Genomic DNA, 19,210 nt, shown 5'->3' with positions numbered 1-19,210 from the left:
TCCACAAGTCCCGGATATGTGCATTTAACCCACTGAGGATGGAAACTGTTTGAAAGAGGAAGGCTAATTGCACCTGCACTGAACACGCACAGGCTCTGGTCACCGGTCATCATCCCTGAACCATGCAGAACACACATAACTACACCGGGAGTAGAAGTTATCTGGGGAAGACCGGGAGCACACGAGTTCCTGTGCAGATCCTGGGCCACCACCTACAGGGGACCCCAGTGTCCGCAGCGCTAGGGATCGGCAGGCGAGGTTTCTGGAACCCATGCTGCAGCGGCACTGAGACACAACTGAGCATCTCAGAATCACCTGGAAACCCGTCTCCAAATTACAGAGGCCCCAGGCCAGTTGGGTCGCTCACACCAGCTGAGAGCCAGGATTCAGGCAAACTGAGTGAGCCGCACCCCGAATAACAGTAAAGATTTTCTGCTTCATTTGAAAGGCAGAGACAGAAAGAGATCTTCCATCTAGCGTCCATTGCTCAAATGGCCAGGGCGGGGCCAAGCCAAAGCCAGGAGCCAGGAAGCCGGGTCTCCCACATGGGTGGGAGGGGCCCATCTGGCACTGTTTTCCCAGGTACATTAGCAGGGAGCTGGATCAGAAGCAGAGCATCAGGACAGGAACTGGTGCTCTGATGTGGGATGCTGGGGCTGGTAGCCGGGGCTTAGCCCACTGCGCCACAGCGCCAGCCCCCAGAAGACTCTTCACGGCTTGTTCCCTGCCTGGCTCTGTGGCTGGGACAAAGGTCCCAGGCGGCAGTGTCTGTACCTGCCCCAGTCCAAATGCCACCCTGCGGAGGTGCACCTGCACACGTCCCACTGGCACCCTTTGCATCCCTCAATGTCTGAGATAGCAGCAGTGCCCAGAACGTGGTCTACCAGGGCTGGGGGGCAGCGTGAGAGCTTTGCAGAGCCAGTGATGCCAGAACTAATTTTATTAATGGCTTTTTCCATGACTGACATTGCAACTAACCTTAAAGAAACCATCGCTTGTTAAGTTACAGACCAGTGTATTCTTAAAACCCCTCGGTCACCTGAAAAGCCTATCCAAGCATCCTTTTCCACAGTCACGTATCTGTGTGAGGCCGGCGCTGCTTCCTGTGCCTCAGACAAAGCCATCCGTCATCACAGGTTGAGCACAAGAGCAGACGTGAGCACCCAGCTGTCTTCATCCAGCCAGACACGGAAGAGATTTGCAAAAACACAGAAACAATGCCAACAGTGTCACCGCTTTTTTTTCAGTTTGGAAAATGAGGTTATTTCCATAGAAATATGTTATTTACACCAACACATAACTGGGCTTATTACTATTATGATTAAGAGAATTAATAAATATTTAGATTTTTCTCACTTTATTAAGATAGTAGCTATCAGTAGGGAGACCCCACACGAATGAAAGCTCTTGGGGGTCCTTGAAAAATTTAAAGGGGTCCTGAGGCCCAGATGTGTAAGCACCGCTGCACAAGAATCCCCGTGAGTCTGATTCCTAGGACCTTTCTTATATTTAAGGTCCCAGGATGGCAGAGCAGCCCACACACTCAGCAGAGGAGCTTACATGCAGCAAAGACCCGCCCCCAGCCACTGCACCGCCGGATCCGAACTATAAAACCCAAGGCCCCTGGGACAACCGTAAGGGGTTCATTGCCTAAGATTTGTTCTTGCTCATTACTCCGACACCTGTTAGGTTTGGCATGTAACTCTCCTGGAAGCCACCAGATGGCAGTGTTGCACAACACAGAAAAACAGCAGAGCTGGTGCCTCTGCGAGACGGCTTTCAGATAGGGACAGACTGCAGATGTCAGGACTTTGCCGTTTGTCCCTGTAAAGTCCTAGCCGCAGGACCATAGAGGGTGAGAGGTGGTTAAAAATAGAAAACTCACCCCACTGGGACAGAAAGACAGCATCTGGAGTTTTTCTTCCATAGCTGGGGCTCTTAACTTCACCTACGTGTCCTAGCCACCTGGCACTTCTCACTCCAGGTGCCCAGACCTTCCCCCACGAAGTCACACCTGAGCTCTGGGGCTGGGGGTCCGGCCTGTCTTTAGGACCCCAGCAGACTGCAGACCATGGTCCAGGGGGAGAGGCTGAGTCCTGTGAGCTTTGTCACCGACACCCTGCCAGCTGGCTCCTAGAGGGGACACTGACTTCCCCTTAACCCTGCTCCAGCTAACTGTTCTGCATCATCTCCATTTTAGCCACTACTCTGGGGAGGAGGGAGAACAGCAGCCCCCTGAGCCAGCCCAGACAGCCACAGCTACCCATGGAGGCCTCTTTCTGGCTATGTGGAGGCAGATGGAACACCACAAAGTAGGAACAAAGAGAGTCCCCAAAAAAGCAAGAGGCAGGAGAGGAGGTAGGACAGATGTCCTTCATTAACAGGAAGTGCTCCCCAAAAGTCCAAGAGCTTCCCTTCCCGCTCCCCTCTCCCCTAGCCCGGGGTTCCCTGTCTCCAGGGACCTGTGAATGGACATGGTGGCGGTGGTCCCCAAGGCGCCGTGCAGAATCGTGGCTGAGGAAGGGAAGGGGCCTGTCCTTGTCTCCTGCCCCTGATGGCTGAAGTCTGCCTGTGATTGCTAAGTGCTTCCGGCTTCCAGCACATGGTGTGGCCAGGCCCACACCCTTGCTTTCCGGCCCACACAAACCTCCTCTGACCCTGGCCTTCCCCTCGTGGCCCCTGGACGCCTTTCCTAATGAGCCCTCTGTGCTGTGCCAAGCCCGTGTACCAGGCTCTGCTTTTCCAGGGGCCCAGGCTCAAAGAGGCTGCAAACGTCACTCAGAGGAACTGGAACTGGGCTCTGCAGACAAAGCAGAGCAGAGCTCTGCCCGGATGAAAGCAACACCCTAGCCCATGGCCACGGCCATGAGGGGGCACAGGGAGACCCACTCAGGGCTCCTGCTACCGAGGCTTCTGTTTCTTTTCTTGGCTGGCCACAGCCTTTGTCCAAGCGCAAGGCAGGAAAGTGTGCTGTCAGTCCCAGGCTCAGGTATCTGGACAGTCCAGCAGGGTCGCAGGGTGGAAAGTGGAAGGATCACTGGGATGCAAGGAAGGGAAGAAAATAATCGCCCTGGAGAGAACAGAAGGGTGGGCGGTGTGAAGGGAGAGACCACCGCTCCGGATCTGCTCATCTGCCAGCGAGGCGACCCTGGGAGTCGCAATGAGAGAGAGGACGCCACAGGAGAGCAAGAGAAAGCTGGGGCCGGCCCGCAGCAGCCGCCAGAGAAAGAAGGGAGGTGGGGCATAGGCACAGGAGACGGCCCTGCAGGGTCCCAGGTAGCACAGGATGTCTGCAGATGGGGGGGCCAGGCAACAGTAGGGCCACAGCGACAGCGACCCGTTCCAGGGACAGGCGCGGCACTTGATCTTCCGATTCCTTCCCTGTGCTTGGATGACCCTCTCCCAGCCTCCAGCTGGGACACAGATGCTTTGAGAATGGTCCTGGGGGAATGACAGGAAGAGGGGGGCTATCAACAGAGGGTAGGGGGCCCGCGAGCGAGCGAGGATGGGGAGAAACAGCCTGTGCCCCGGGTGCTGCAGCTGTTATGCACCACACTGAGGCTACACCGCATCTTACCCGAGTCCACATTCACACAATCAGTGCCCACGGGTGAACTTAAGACAGAACCATTCTCTTCGTACTGGATTTGTGAACAGGATCCTACATTCACCAGGGTTCCCAATTGAGAGCTCGGTGAACAGGAGGGGGCACGATCTGCTTCCCACACTTTCCCCAACTTCCCCTCCCTGCACGACACCCATGGGGCCAGCTCCTGTGTCCTCCCAGGGATCGTCTACAATTTCACAAGAAAAAAAGAAAAACAGATGTAAAATCTCTTCCCCTCCTAATTTACACAAATGATACATACAAAGGGTCTTTCAAAAACTTCATGGACGTGCACGCCATGAAAAAATTATTTCAAAGTTCTCTGCATCAAAAAACTCATCTACTCAAGGCACTTCCCCATGAAATGCCTGAAGCACCTCGTGCCGGGCACACTGTATTGCAAGGAGCTTCTTCATGTATTGACCTTGGGGGATCTTTGCATACCAGCCCCTACAGGTTTCCCACTGCTTTCCCAGGGCTGTGTGCTGTTCCTCTATACGGATGTACATAACTCACTGAGGCATCTTGCATAGACAGACATCTCGGACGTTTCCGATCCTTCTGCAAGACAAATGACCTGCTAAGATACAGGTTCAGGTCCCTAACAGGAAAAGCCAAAAGCTACAATGCTCCCATCTGAAACTTCCTGAGCACGGACAGGACGCTCAAAACCTTTTGGAATTTGGAGCATTTTAGGCTTTAGATTTTCGTATTTGGGATCTTCAAGCAGTAAAGTCTGCACACAGATTCCAGAATCCAAAAAAAAAAAAAAAAAAAAAAAAATTTGGAATCAGAAATGTGTCTGGTCCCAAGCATTTTGGATCCAGGGTTACCAACCAGCATATTCTTTAATGTGCTTTTATTCTACCTAAGGTACAGGTGAGTTTTCTCTAGTAAAATATGCATGCAATTTTTTTTTTTTTTGACAGGCAGAGTGGACAGTGAGAGAGAGAGACAGAGAGAAAGGTCTTTTGCTGTTGGTTCACCCTCCAATGGCCGCTGAGGCCAGCGCGCTGCGGCCGGCGCACTGTGCTGATCCGATGGCAGGAGCCGGGTGTTTCTCCTGGTCTCCCATGGGGTGCAGGGCCCAAGCACTTGGGCCATCCTCCACTGCACTCCCTGGCCACAGCAGAGAGCTGGCCTGGAAGAGGGGCAACCGGGACAGAATCCAGCGCCCCGATCGGGACTAGAACCCGGTGTGCCGGCGCCACAAGGCAGAGGATTAGCTTAGTGAGCCGTGGCGCCAGCCAAAATATGCATGCAATTTAACATAGCAAATAGTGTCTACTTCCAAAAAAGGTGCTTTTGGAAACAGTGTTGATGCTGTATTTGATTCTGTAGGGTATGTGTGTAAGGAAGTTTAATCGTTACAGCTAGTCACCGCTGTGCCGCGTATTTTCAAAAACAGATCACATATGACCGTGTGACGGCTAGTGTTGGTTGTGGTGGCCCAAACCAAGGACGCTCACTCAAAGTAGGAAGGACAGTGGGGACGCATGAGCACCAGCTGCTCGGGACACTTCGAGGCTCTGCATTTGGCACTCGGAAGCCTGGGTCTGACTCCTCACCCTGCCACCGAGAACTGGCCAATGAAATGGACATGTGATTCCTGCCCTGTGGACTTGGTGAAACTGCTCCGAGGATAAAACAGGAAATGGGCAATCTGTTTGTGAACCGTAAATGCTGGAAACGATGCTAAATCCTGTCGTCAACTCCCAGGGCCGGCTCCGAAGGTCAGTGGAGGATCAGCCGAAGGAATAAATTCTAAAATGCATTCCATAAAAGATATTGCACCAGACGCGATCATTTTAACTAACTGCACCAAATGGTGGCCATTCTATACCATAATATGAAACCAATCAAATAAACAATCAAGGAACAAATTGCAACGGGCTCAACCACCACAACCTGATGTTCTCCTCCCTGTCTCCCCACCTCGGCTACGGTTATTAAAATCAAGTTCACTGCCAACAACCTCGACAGGAGATAAATCTGGGAACCACGCAAGTCCGATGGGGGAGGTAGTGTTTTCAGCCAATTAACGCTGTGAATATTCTTGGACCCACAGCTAACCTGGCCTCTGTGGATTCATTTGGAAATAACAGAATAAATGGCTGAGCGAGGTTTAGGTCCTGGGAACCCACGAGCTGGGAGGTCGGGGTCTGAGAGACACGAGGAAACCCACCCTCTGCGCTCATTCCACCTTCGCCCGGCACTGCTGCCCAGGTAGGCAGCTCAGCGCTTGTCTCAGTCCGCGCCTTCAAGTCTCCGCCAAGTCCTGCAGGTCGCAGCCACCATGGCAACAGGCACTGACCTGCCCTAAGGGGAAGTCACATCTCTGGCAAGATGGAGACTTTTAATAATTCCCCGTGTCAATGCTGGTCAGAGGGAAACGGATGGATCTGTACCAAGTGACTTAACAAGCCTGGGGACACAACAGCAGCCTCTAGCAAGGGTCCCAGACCCTGTGCCGAGCCTCCCTGGGGGAGCCCACGCACCACACAGTTAGCATTGGAGAGGCCCACACCACCGACAGCTGTTCATCACGCCCCCCCCCCCCCCAACACACCACGGCTGGGCTGCTTCCTGCAATATTTCCTCTATTTATCTTCCCCCAAACGTAGAAGCTGGTGGTGGGGTTGCTCATTCAAAGTGATGATTAATCTGGTTGTTAATTTCCTCCAAAATATATTTCTCATCCCTTTCAAAAATATTTTTTCGTTTATTAGTTAGATGCAGGGAGAGCTCCCACCCAGTGGTTCACCCCTCAAATGCCTACAACAGATCTAAGGAGGCAATTTCTTTTGCCAGTTAACACTGCTAATATTCTTGGATGCACAGCTAACGCAGTCTCTTTGGGTTCATTTAAAATCATCAGTAAAGCTAATGACTGAACAATGTTTAGGTATTGTGGACTGGCCTGAGAAATCCAGACAGCTGGGCCGAGACAGAAGCTGGGAACACAATCCAGCTCTCCCACGTGGGAGGCAGGGGCCTAATTACTTGAGCCACAACTACCACCACCTCCCAGGGTCAGAATTACAAAGCTGAGCGGAAGGGGCTGGAGCTGGGTATCAGACCCAGGCACTCTGATGTGGGATGTGGTGTCTTAACCACTAGGCTACAGATCTGCCCCCTCCCCAATTTATTTTTAACAAGCATAAAAATATCCATAGGAAAAGACAGGCATACTGTTGCACAAGCTTCCTGTTGGGAACACATCCAGACATATCCGCTTCTGGGAGCATCAGTTCCCACCCCAAGACGTGAACGCTCAACCTGACACACAGGGGCTCCACCTCTGCCCGCCTCCTCCCCCACCCCCTGCGGCCTGCACCTTGTTAACAGATTTCCTCTTGGGTGGCACTGTCCTCTGATTCGGAAATATAAACACTGCGCCGCAGATTTATTTCACAGTTCATCTTGTGATGTGTCACAGCCAGGAAGGTCAGCTTCCAGATTTTCTATTCTAAATTACTTTTGAGCAGATTCTGCAAACAGACTCAGGCACAGCTCTCGTCTGGCCTGGCACAAACCCTGGAAGCTGGGACCCGAGACCTGGCTCTCTTTTGCTGAAACTGTAAACCATCAGAAACCCCACGATCTCCCAAATCACTTGTTTGCAAAAGAATAAACAGGTGCTATGGAGACGCTGGGCTTATAAAAAGAAAACGGCAAATGATTTTTTCATGGGCCAGCTGCTCAACGGATGTGATTCTGGGGTGGGCTCTCCTAGGCTGGGGCACTAGGTTAGCAAATCAATTAAGATCATCTTCTCTCCTGCCAACAGGACCAGGTTGCCACCGCCCCCACCCTCCTCCCAGTGTCAGGGCTTTCTGCAAACCGCCAAGGCCAAGGCCAAGGTCAGACCAGTCAACCTGATGCCTTTGCTTTCCACCAACACTGGACAGCAGGTGGCCCACTGGGTTCATTGAAGAACTAGCCACCACCAGAAGGGGTTGCACTTGCAGTCCCTGTCCACTCGCTCTGTCCCGGTGGGAGCTCACCTGGGAAGCCAGGCACAGCAGCCTGGGTGGGAGCTGATGGCGTGGCTGGCTGTTACTCTCTTTCAGTGGGAAACATATACCACCAGGCAAAGCAGATGGGCCCAAAAGGGGCACATCTGAAAGAAAAAAATCTGCTCGCAAATTGTGGCGGTGCCTTGGAAATAAACAGCTACGCACTGGAGAAGGGGAGGGACAGCAGAACTCCCCCGCCATGGGCCGCTTGCACCCGCCCTGCCCGCACACCACACACGCCGGCGAGGCCGGTGTTCCCACAAGAATCACGATCGCCGCACCTGCCAGCTAAACTTTCAAGCTACAAAGAATGGTCTTCCAGCCAGGCCACCCTGTGCAGCACGGACAGCCACGCGACCCCCAGGGGAAGCCGACACAGGTGCCCCGCCTGGGTAGAAGCCTCCACGGACAATCACAAACACGTTTCCCATAATGAATGGTTCACCCTAATACATGGAGGGGGTGCTTTTTCTAACTCCAAATAAACTTGCGAATGATTGCTTCAGGCTCTCCCGGCACAGGTTTGAGCAACTCAGGGGACACTTTCTGAGCCTCGGCTTCCTCACCTGTGAAACGGGGAGGGGGACTGGAAGACTCCTAAGATCCCTTTTGGTTCTGGGGTGCTCTGTGGGGGCAGGTCTCCCCGGACACAGAGGCAAACCTCGTCCACCATCCATGCCCGCGGGCTCACCCAGGGCCTTCCCAGCCCGCCCCGCTCACCTTCTCCACGCCCGGGTGCTCTTCGCTCGTGACGCTCGTTTTCCTGGACTCGTTTTTGGACCTGCTCAGCCTCCTGGAGACTTTTTCTCGGAGCAGAGTGGCGTAGCCAATGTGCTCGTAGATGGGGTTCGTTGTCATCTTTGAAATGTACTCAGCAGCTTTTGTTTCTATGTACAGCGTTATCAAACCATCTGTCACCAGATCGTGAATGGATTCAAACCTCTTCTCGCCCACGAAGTGTTTGCCGTCATGGAAGAGCCGGTAGTTTAGGGTCTGGTTTCCAAACCTGCCGGCCAGGGAGTGTGAGATGGCGACAGGGTTAGAACAGGCGATGCACACAAACAGCAGCAGCTGGCGGCCTGTGAGCGCCAGGTTCAGCAATGTCACGATCCTCCCCCTAGTCAACCATCACCAATACCCTCTGACACAGGAACAATTATTATACCCATTTCACAGTAGATGCAACCAAGGCTGGAAGACATGGAAAACCTGCTTAAGGCTGAACGCCTGGAGTGCGGCAGAGGTGGGGATTAACCCACACAGTCACAGGGGCCATTTGATTCTAGAAATCACTAAGGCCACTGGGTCATCAGCATTCTGATTTATAAAGCCAGGGGGGAACTTCCTGATTCCCAAATATCTAATTTAGGGGCCTGTGCTGTGGCATACAAGGTTAAGCCTCTGCCTCCAGCACCAGCATCTCATATGTGTGCCGATTTGAATCCTGGCTGCACCAATTCCCATCCAGCTCCCTGCTAATGCACCTGGGAAAAACAGGGAAAGATGGTCCAAGTACTTGGGCCCCTGTAACCGTATACATGGGAGACCCAGAAGAAGTTCCTGGCTCCTGGCTTCAGCCTGGCCCAGCCCAGGCCATTGCAGCCATCTGGGGAGTGAACCAGCAGATGGAAGATATCTCTCTCTCTCTCTCTCTCTCTCTCTCTCTCCTGTATTTCTGCCTTTCAAATAAATAAATAAATCTTTAAAAAATATCTTACTCATAGAATTCCTTTCTGGGAATACCCACTGCTCTCTGACCATGTTCCTGTATCTGCAGTTACCACGAGCACCCCTGAGGTCCCCTTATTATCACAGTCTCGACCCCCACGGGGAACATGGACAACAGCCACACTTCCCATCCTCGTGCAGCAGCAGGTGTGCCAAGCTGCCTGCCAGCATCCCGGCACTGTCACCTACAACGTCTCCTCCTCTGATCACTGGCTCTCCCCTTGGGGCCCCGGCCCTTCATCTCATGGCCCTTGTGCATCTCCCACCTGGGACGACTGGCTCCTGCAGCTGAAGTGCTGGGAAGACAGAATACTTTGCATTCCAAGAGCACTTGACAGCTTTTGAAGGACTTCCTCATAATCACTTAAGATATGTTCAAGACATATCTCAATTGCAACTTGCAGAGTTTCCTTTCAAGGTCATGGTCCTGAGATGGTGCTTTGGATATGCACGCCTCGGTGGGCTGACCTGGCGAGCGTTCCTACTAAAATCAGTCCCAATTCCAAAGAGTTCACAAATGAACTATTGGACGAGAATGTGATTCCGAAGTTGGATACCTTCCCCCAAACTTGCAGTGTGGATCAACTGACAAAAGGAAGCATCTGTTTGAGGTATGGAAGTGCAGTAAATGCAAGGCCCTCCTGGCTGTGGTTTTGTGGCAAAAGTCTCAGGAGTCCTGCTGTACCGGCTCACCGGCATGCAGCACCAGGACTGGCACCAGGAGTTCCCTGGGGAACCCTGAGAGAAGAGATGAGGCGGGGCAGGTCTTGCCAGGTGCACCTGCCCTAGGGGCGGTGACCCAACCTTTGTCCAGTGAGGGCTGCTGAGGTCTGGGGTGTAGATGGTGCTCTGGTGTAGCTATGCTTCAGGCAGAGACGGCTATGGGAACACTAACCTTCCAGAGAATTCTCCAGTGTCCCTTGTGTTCACAGATATAGCTCCAGTGGCTATAAGTGCTCACAGCATCTGGCCAAGCGAAGGCAAACAGCCTGATACATGGTTGGTGCTTTGGAAACTGGAAGCAGGGAGGAGGGGCAGGCTTTCCATGCAGTGGCTAAGATGCCACCTGGGACACCTGTGTCCCTGTCAGAGTGCCCGGGTCCAGCTTCCTGCTCAGGTGCATCCTTGAAAGCAGCGGGCAATGGCCCAAGCAGTTGAGTCCCTGCCACCCGCGTGGGCCACCTGGACTGAGTTCCCAGCTCTAAGCCTCAGGCTGGCCCAGGGGAGTGGAGCCATGAAGGGGGAATCTCTGTCTGACTTTCGAATAAATTAAATAAATCAATAATTTTAAAAATAAGTAGTAGGGGCCGGCGCCGCGGCTCACTAGGCTAATCCTCCGCCTAGCAGCGCCAGCACACCGGGTTCTAGTCCCGGTCGGGGCGCCGGATTCTGTCCCGGTTGCCCCTCTTCCAGGCCAGCTCTCTGCTGTGGCCAGAGAGTGCAGTGGAGGATGGCCCAAGTGCTTGGGCCCTGCACCCCATGGGAGACCAGGATAAGTACCTGGCTCCTGCCATCGGATCAGCGCGGTGCGCCGGCCGCAGCGCACTGGCCGCGGCAGCCATTGGAGGGTGAACCAATGGCAAAAGGAAGACCTTTCTCTCTGTCTCTCTCTCTCACTGTCCACTCTGCCTGTCAAAATAAATAAATAAATAAATAAATAAATAAATAAATAAATAAATACAAATAAGTAGTAGGGAAGGAGTGATTATCTATGGACTGGAGTTTCTGCTCAGATGATTAAAAGTTCTGGAATGGACAGTGGTGGGGGCTGCACATCCTTGAGAATGCATTTAATGCCACTGAACTGTACAATTTAAAACGGCAAGTTTTACATTATGTATATCTTATCACAGTTCTTTAAAATGGTCGACACATAAGCAACACAAGGAAAACACGCAACTTACCGCAGGGCCAACGTGTAACATCCCGGCTGCCGCTGGCTCTCTCTGAGGATGTAGGCGCCCTCCACGCCCCCAAGCAGCTCGTCAGCCTGCTCCCGGGAGATGATCCCGTGAAACCTGAGGGGCGAGACCATCATGGCTCTGAGCGGACTGCGTACAAAGTAGAGACCACGAGGAACAGGGCTAAGAACGGCAGTGGGGCATCCAGAATCCACATTCCCTCTTCCACCTCCTGCCCAGGGCTCACTGTTCATCTTGCAAGGTGACTTGGAGGCACTTCTTGGCATGCCAGTGAATAGGTACTAAGTACCCAAATAGACAGTAAGTACTCAGACAATAAGTACCCAAATAGGTACTAAGTACCCAAATAGACAGTAAGTACCCAAAGAGATAAGTACTCAAACAAGTACCCAAATAGGTAATAAGTACTCAGACAATAAGTACCCAAATAGAAAGTACTCAGTTAGTACCCAAATAGACAATAAGTTCTCATATAGTTAACAAATACTCAAATAGAAATAAGTACCCAAATAGGTAGTAAGTACTCAGACAGTAAGTACTCAGATGAGCAAACACAAGGTGTCCAGCCCACCTGCCTTTCTTCCACTGTCTGCTCTCAAGCTGAAAATGAAAGTCAAATCAAAAAGCTCCCCTCCCAACCACGGGGAATGACAACAGCACAGCTACCAGCTGAGCACTCATGTGAGAGAACCATGTATTATCCTGGTCACAAACGACCACCTACTGATCACAGGTGGCTGGGCTCTGGGGCCCCCTTGTTTACTCTGGAGGCTCAGTGCATGGGCAGGGGAGCGGCTGTAGTCAGCACTGGCAGTTCACGTTCTGAGAGCAGTAGCTTAGGGCTGTGTCTGGAGAATGTACCTCTCTATCTTCCTTCTCTACCACTGAGGAGGAGTGCACTTGCATGTTGACAATGGGGCCGATGGGGAGGGCTGCGGGCTTGGCCGGGGCAGCTGTCTGAGGCCTGCAGAGTGGCCAGCAGCCAGGGGGAGGAAGGCCAGGCCCCAGTCACCTTCCTGGTAAACAAAGGCAGCTGCTCACCCCCATGGCTGGTGTTCAGATTGGTTAAGCTTCAGAGGCAGGCAAGGCCTGGGGAGGGGGTGAGGCCATTGCCCAGGGACTCCAGGCTCTCCACAGGGGAACAAACCCTCTTTCTAGAATTCTAGAATTCTCCCAATCTGGGAGGACTTTGGGGAATAAATCAGGAGAGAAATGTTCTGAACTGGGCAAAACATCCTCGCCTTCTTGGAGGAGGGGAGGGGGCAAGGGAAGCAGGTTAGGCACCCCCTCTCAACCCCTACCAGGAATGCAAACAGCAAGCCAGAGGACAAACATAGCAGGGTGATAATCTGCGAAAGCAAACCATTTCCCAAGTCTGTCTTTCAAATGGGGCCCTCCCCAGCTGATGCTGCAGGCAGGCGAGTGAGGCCAGCAGCAGCCCTGACTTCTGTATTCCAAACTCGCCCTGAAGTCTGAAGCTTGGGAAAAGGGAGTTTGCCAGCTTCCCAGGCTTGGTTTTAAATCTTGAGAGCCCAAGCCTGAGTCAGGACGAATACGCTGTGGCCGGAGTGACCGTTCTGCCCCCCAGGAGAGCCGTGTCCTCTGCTCTTGCGGCATGGGTGGGGTTAAAACTGGTATAGGCCAGTTTATGGGGACCACAGAGGAGTAGCCTTTGGGACTTGGATTGTGAGTGAGGCCACTGGACACGGCGGAGCTTGTAGAAAAGCGTCTAGCCGGCTGGAGAGGACTGGACAGGCACTCTGGGCAGAGAGGCCTGGGGGCAGCTTTGCAGGTGCTCTGCCCGATGGGCACGTGTGTCTGGGATGCACATCAGAAAGCACCCCACACCATGGTCACAGAGGACCAGAGCTGGTGTCAGAAGCAGCCTGGGGTGGGGACGTCCAAGACACAACCGAAGCGTGGATCAACACAACAGCGGAGTGAGGCCCCCGCACAGCAGAGCACAGGGGCCTGCTGCCCACCCCAAGCCACTTGCAGGGACAAGGGCAGGAGAACGGGGATGAGTATTCTAAGCAAGCAGTTAGTGCGAGAGCAACTTCGTCTTAGTTTGTCGGGCAAATTTAAGCCATGGCCAGCAGCAGGGAGAGCACCAATAACTAAGTTAATTGTTCAGAAGAAGAAAATGACATTTTTGTGCACTTTAAGATCCAGGACGTGGCTCATCTTATCCTTTATGCATGGTTTGAAATGAGTCCAGATATCTATGTGTATATATTGCATGACTGCAACCTGGAGAAGAGGAAGCGTGCACAAAGACCCAAAAGAAAGAGGGGAGAGGGAGAAGTTAATAATGATTTTCTTTTATGGTGGGTCTGTAGGGCATTTTCCCATCTTTTAAAATTTTTCCAAGTCAGCAGGTACTTATTAACTTTTTAAAAACAAGAATCATGCCTTTGCACAATGGGGAAATTCAAAGGTTGAAAGGTAAAAGGAAGTGAAAATTTAAACAGTACAGAAGGAAAAACTCTCTCTCCTCTAAAAGTATCTATTGTCAGCAGTTTCTTTTGATTCCTTCTAGGAAAAAATGTGCATGAGTATTTCCTGAAAAGGGGTGTACTGCTTTTTGAGTGGAAGGAATAAAACCCTTTATTCTAAGAAAAAAGCAGCCGGGCAGGTGTTGCTAACTGCAGTTACGACACCCACAGGTCACAATGAAACCAGTTTATGACAAGGCTCTGGACTGTGGCTTGCTGCTAACGCAGACCCTAGGGGGCAGTGGTGGTAGCTCAACTGATTGGGTTCCCGGCACTCACACAGGAAACCCAGAGTGAGTTTCTAGCTCCTCTACGCTGGTCTAACCCTGGCTGTTTCAGGCACTTGGTGTGTGAACCAGTGGATGGTAGCAGTCTCTTTGTCTCTCAAATAAATTTAAATTTTTTAAAAAAAGAACAGAAAAGGAAGGGAAATACAGAATCTGAAGCTTATAAGCTAATTCTCCTGTAATAACAATTTTTTTTGTGGTTAAAAAAATGTTCCCTAGGCCTCTTCTCACTATATGTTTTACAAGATTTGGAGGTTGGAAGATACAAATGAAAACATTATTTTTTTTTTATTTATTTATTTATTTTTTTGACAGGCAGAGTGGACAGTGAGAGAGAGAGAGAGACAGAGAGAAAGGTCTTCCTTTGCCGTTGGTTCACCCTCCAATGGCCGTCGCGGCCGGCGCGCTGCGGCCGGCGCACCGCGCTGATCCGATGGCAGGAGCCAGGAGCCAGGTGCTTCTCCTGGTCTCCCATGGGGTGCAGGGCCCAAGCACCTGGGCCATCCTCCACTGCACTCCCTGGCCACAGCAGAGAGCTGGCCTGGAAGAGGGGCAACCGGGACAGAATCCGGCGCCCCGACTGGGACTAGAACCCGGGGTGCCGGCGCCGCTAGGCGGAGGATTAGCCTAGTGAGCCGCGGCGCCGGCCGAAAACATTATTCAGCAATTTTTTTTGCAAAAATATATTATAAGCAGAGTTCTTTTTAGAATTCATGTGCAAAGGTATATTAAAGGACTTTAAAATTTCTTGTGAAAAATGGAATTAAAATGTAACTATTTTAGTGCTAAAATTTTTGAAATCAGTTTCTTAATAATATTGATAGTCCATGGATTTTTTGAAGACTCCTCCTGCAGAATGTTTTTTTTTTCTTTCATAAGATTATCTGTGAGCCAAACACAAATCCATATATTGAGAACCAGAGGTCACACATTAGAGATGTGGGATAGATGAGAGAGGGGGCCAGGTCCCTGAGCTGAGTTCCCAGGCCTGGCAGGGGAGGCTCTGAAATGCAGCTGTGGTAGTTAGGAAGGTGCACTGGATTGGGGCCACTCTGAGAGCCACTGGTCGTGGAGATGAGGCTCCAACATGCAAGGCAGGAAGAGGAAGAAAGTTTTGCATTGGCCTCAAGAGCTTGGGAGGTGGAGTTAAGGAGACTGCCTCCTCATGCCTGCGGATTGCTTGTGGGAAGAAATGTGATGTGTGCACCTGTTCTCGCTCTGGACTGTTCAACTTGACCCCTATAAGGGGTTTTACATGTTGCAGTCTTAGAAGGCAAGTTATTTCATGGTTGCATATTTGCTTTGCAGTAGGTTTGTAAGTAAAACCATACAGGAGCTGGAATTAAGAAGGAAACTGGGAAGGCGTAACAGGGATGGAGGGTAAGGCAATTTAGCCAATGTCCGCGAGCCCAGAGGGGTCAGCATCTTGGCTTCCTGAGACTGCAGGGAAACCAGCCACCTCTCCTGAGCACCGGGTCTACTGAGATGCACGTCTGCAACTCAGCCACGGGGTACGATCTTTGGCATCTCGAACAAACGTTTAGTTCGTATTGCGGTAGAGGGAGAAACAACACCCTCACAGAGAGCCTCAGTTACTAAAAACGCTGCCTCACTTCCAGCTCCTTGCAGGCACTCAGTAGCTACTCTCAGAGGGAACAGGAGCCCGAGCCCCTCTCCCTCCCACACTCAGGGAAACCAAGCACCTGATGGCACAAAGGGAATGCAATACAAAGAGCTCTGATTGCATTTCTTCTCATCATTAAAGTCTTGCACAATGGACATGTGATGAAGACTATATATTAGAGGATTTTTAATATTTAATATTTAAATGACACACAGAGTGACTACTTATTAAATTATTAAAACAAAGAATAGTATCATACATACTCTCTTCCATAATATTTTGGTCTGTTTTCCACCTATATTAAAAAGAAGAAAAATATTAATAATCCATTTTAATTCAAATCAGCTCAATTGTGCAAACAAATAGGCCTAGAGTCCCAATATAACTTTATTACAAAGTCTATTTCCCAAATCAGAGATCTGTGAAGCTATGGCATTAACACATCCCACAATCTTGCATAGGAATGATCTAGAATCATCACATTTTGCAATCATTAAGCACATGCCCCACCCAAACCCAGTCACTGTATAAAAGAATTTCCAAAAGAAAAAAAGATGCTGCTTAGCAATATTAAGGAATTTAAAAAACTTTATCTTGATGGATAAAACAATGATTTCTAGTATGAATAAAATATAAACATATCTTTCAATCTTCATCTAATTGTTTTGTTATACATTTATAATAAAAACAGGAACCTGGATTTAAAAAATAAAGACAAAATAGGCTTAATTTGTTCTCTTTCCAAGTAAAATCAACATTCCAACATTCTTATTTTTTCAACAAATGGCTAATAGGCTGAAACCATTTGTCACTAGAGATACAGGATATAAAAAATGTAGGACTTGACTAAAAATCACAATACTCCTGCAATGACTTTTTCATCTCAGTTTTAGCCTTGAGGTTATCATATAGGATTTGGATTCCATGGATGGTAATACACTTTCAAAAGAACTTGCGTTTCCTATGTTTATAGTGTTGGAGTTGGTAAGAAACTAACATGACTTTTCATAGTCAGTTCTTGTTCTTCTGGTCTAAAAGCTTAGTGCAGTTCCACTCAAAATACAGTAATGTCCACTGGGTTACAGAATTTTATGAATGACAGCAACTTGAAGCGTATTCGCTGGAGTGGAATATAACCTGGGTTGCCATGTTGTCTCTGGTCATTTCTGTCTACCAGCCTCCTGGACAGGCACAAGGGTGGAATTTCTGCACCTGGGGCAGCTTCCTGGGATGCAGGGGGTCCGAGGATGCTAGGGGAAGAGGCTGGGGGGGGGGGGGAGCTGGGCCTCTGAGGACACACTCACAATTCTTCCCAGGACAAGCTGGGATCAAACCAATCATCCAGACCATCCTAAAGATGTGTCCACTCTCCTGTGCATTCTACACCTAAAAAGCATTCAACCAAGGGCGCATTCATAACTCTTACTCTTCAAGGTTTGAAGCCTGCTCAGTGTCATCTGTGAAGGAAGATTTAAATAATATCATTAATAGAAGCACAGAGTATATAAAAAGGCACTTCATTACCTGATGTCCTTTCTATAAATTATGGTACCATTACTGCTCATGCTGGTAAGATTTTTAATATGAATTGAACACCTTGTCATTTATATCATTCTCTTGGCTTTCACAGTTCTTTCTTCCTTGTGTGATACTGCAGACACATGACTGCAATACCACACATGCCACAGAAGAAATTCAGAACCAGAAAAGCGAGTGGAGGTAGACAGCATGAAACAGCACAACACCAGGTGCTTCAGAACATTCACGGAAAAATGACGAAGGTGATTTTAGCACAAAATTTTTGAAATGCATAGATTTTTCATAATATGCCTTTTCCACACAATTTTTGAAGTACCCTTGTAACCGTCCATTCTTTGAGAGGCAATATTCCAAAATTTGAAACGGTTGTCTCTGTAAAAGGATAGTTTATTTCCACTTTTTTTTTTTGGCTGAGCCATAGCACAAGTTTGCAAATCTGGGTGTAGTACCAAACTTATTCCCTTTCTCTCTCATTTCCCCAAAAGGGGGAAGAATAATCACCGTAACTTCCCAGGTGGACAGCACGGTAGGCAGCACCACCACTAACTGCTGGTATGGAGTTAATAAATGTCGAATGCCACTGACTCTTAACAAGATGCTACCTGCTTTTAGTTCATCAATGAGTCATAAAAATATACAGCACACTTCTCAGGTTCAGGGCTCTGCGTTCAGTGTGCCATCACTCAGGAAGTAATGGTCTCGCAGGTACACAGAGGAGCACCGTGAGGAACTGGAGGGGTGGGGCGTGTGTGTGCGCACAGCAGGAGGGAAGTAGTTCAGGGGATATACAACACAGGTCTCCAAATGGAGAAATCAATATTGATGGTGCCTTGAGGGATACCAAATAGAATCCTGCCCAGAGGAGAGATTGATCCAGTGGAGACACAAATCTTGTCTCTATGACAACCACCAAAACACAAAACGAGCACTACACTGTGTGGGACAGAGTAGGGCCACGGAGGAAGTCCCGAATGTGGCATGAGACATACACTAAAATAGTTCTTGTTCACCTGGAATTTAAATTTAGGTATTCTAGTTGCATTTGGTTATTTTTATTTTTAAGCCAGATACCTCCCACAGGGCAAGAGGAAAGATGGAAATGAGAGAGAGAGTGAAGGAGGGTGAACTGGACCACGTGACTGCTGTTATCACGGATGGCACTGTTTGGATAGCAATTGGAGTCAGCCTCTCTTCCCTATGTAGTCTCTATGGCTGTTAGATGACAGAGAGCTGTCCTTGTTACTGTTAAAGAGGGAGAGAGAGAGAACAGAGAGGGAGAGAGGAAGGAAGGAAGAGGCGGAGAGGGGGAGAGGGAGAGGGCGAGGGGAAAAAGGCTGGCATAAAAAAATCAAGAACTTCTTCCTTCTAAACTTTTTGCTCATGGGAATCTAAACATTGTCTCTATCCTTCAAGTTTTAAGACAGTCAGGGGGTGAATTTTAAGTAAAGTGGGACTGGACAAGCACCAGGACGTCCGTATTTGTGCACGTCAGATGTCACTGGGTTCTCAAATCTAGACAAACGCAGTCTGGCTCCAGGGACTTGCCCAGAGACACCAGCAAGCTCTGCACTGCCCCTGAGCACGCACAGGGAGTCTCACTCATGCAGCACCCAGGCACCCACGGGACTCAGGGCCTGCCTGGGAAACATGGCTTTGTTTGCTTAAAGCAGCACCGAATTTCAGTTTCTAGTATAAGATTCTCTCCTGAGACTGTGAATGAGACAGCTGACAGCAGATAAATAAAGAGGAGGGCAACTCACAGGTTGCTGCATTTTCCCAAGGCAACTTGATTTTAAAAGGGGGGGGGGGTAATTTAGGTGGTGTCAGAGACTCGGGCAAAGAGGGAAAATGTAGGGATCCCAACATGAAGAAGGTCATTTGGAGGCCCCCCTGCCACCGTCTGTATGACTATCAGACTATGCTGGGACCTGCCAGGCCTGCTTTAGGGGCTGCGCACTCCACCTCCAAGAAGTAAAAGAGCCCAGCTTC

The 19,210-nt window shown here is 50.0% G+C and overlaps 1 protein-coding gene across 1 annotated transcript in view; it reads right to left on the bottom strand.

Annotated features, from left to right (window-relative positions):
- Positions 1-19,210, bottom strand: part of CHN2 (chimerin 2) — a 279,635-nt gene that overhangs the window by 78,258 nt on the left and 182,167 nt on the right. The window contains exons 4-6 of the mRNA XM_070059690.1: positions 15,946-15,977; positions 11,259-11,372; positions 8,347-8,632 (exon numbers count right to left, since the gene is read on the bottom strand). Coding sequence (XP_069915791.1) covers positions 8,347-8,632; positions 11,259-11,372; positions 15,946-15,977 — 432 coding nt within the window. The remainder of the gene's footprint in view (positions 1-8,346; positions 8,633-11,258; positions 11,373-15,945; positions 15,978-19,210) is intronic.

Source organism: Oryctolagus cuniculus, chromosome 16 (assembly GCF_964237555.1).
Source record: "Oryctolagus cuniculus chromosome 16, mOryCun1.1, whole genome shotgun sequence".
Lineage (NCBI taxonomy): Eukaryota > Metazoa > Chordata > Mammalia > Lagomorpha > Leporidae > Oryctolagus > Oryctolagus cuniculus.
This window is presented reverse-complemented; position numbering and strand designations above follow the sequence as displayed.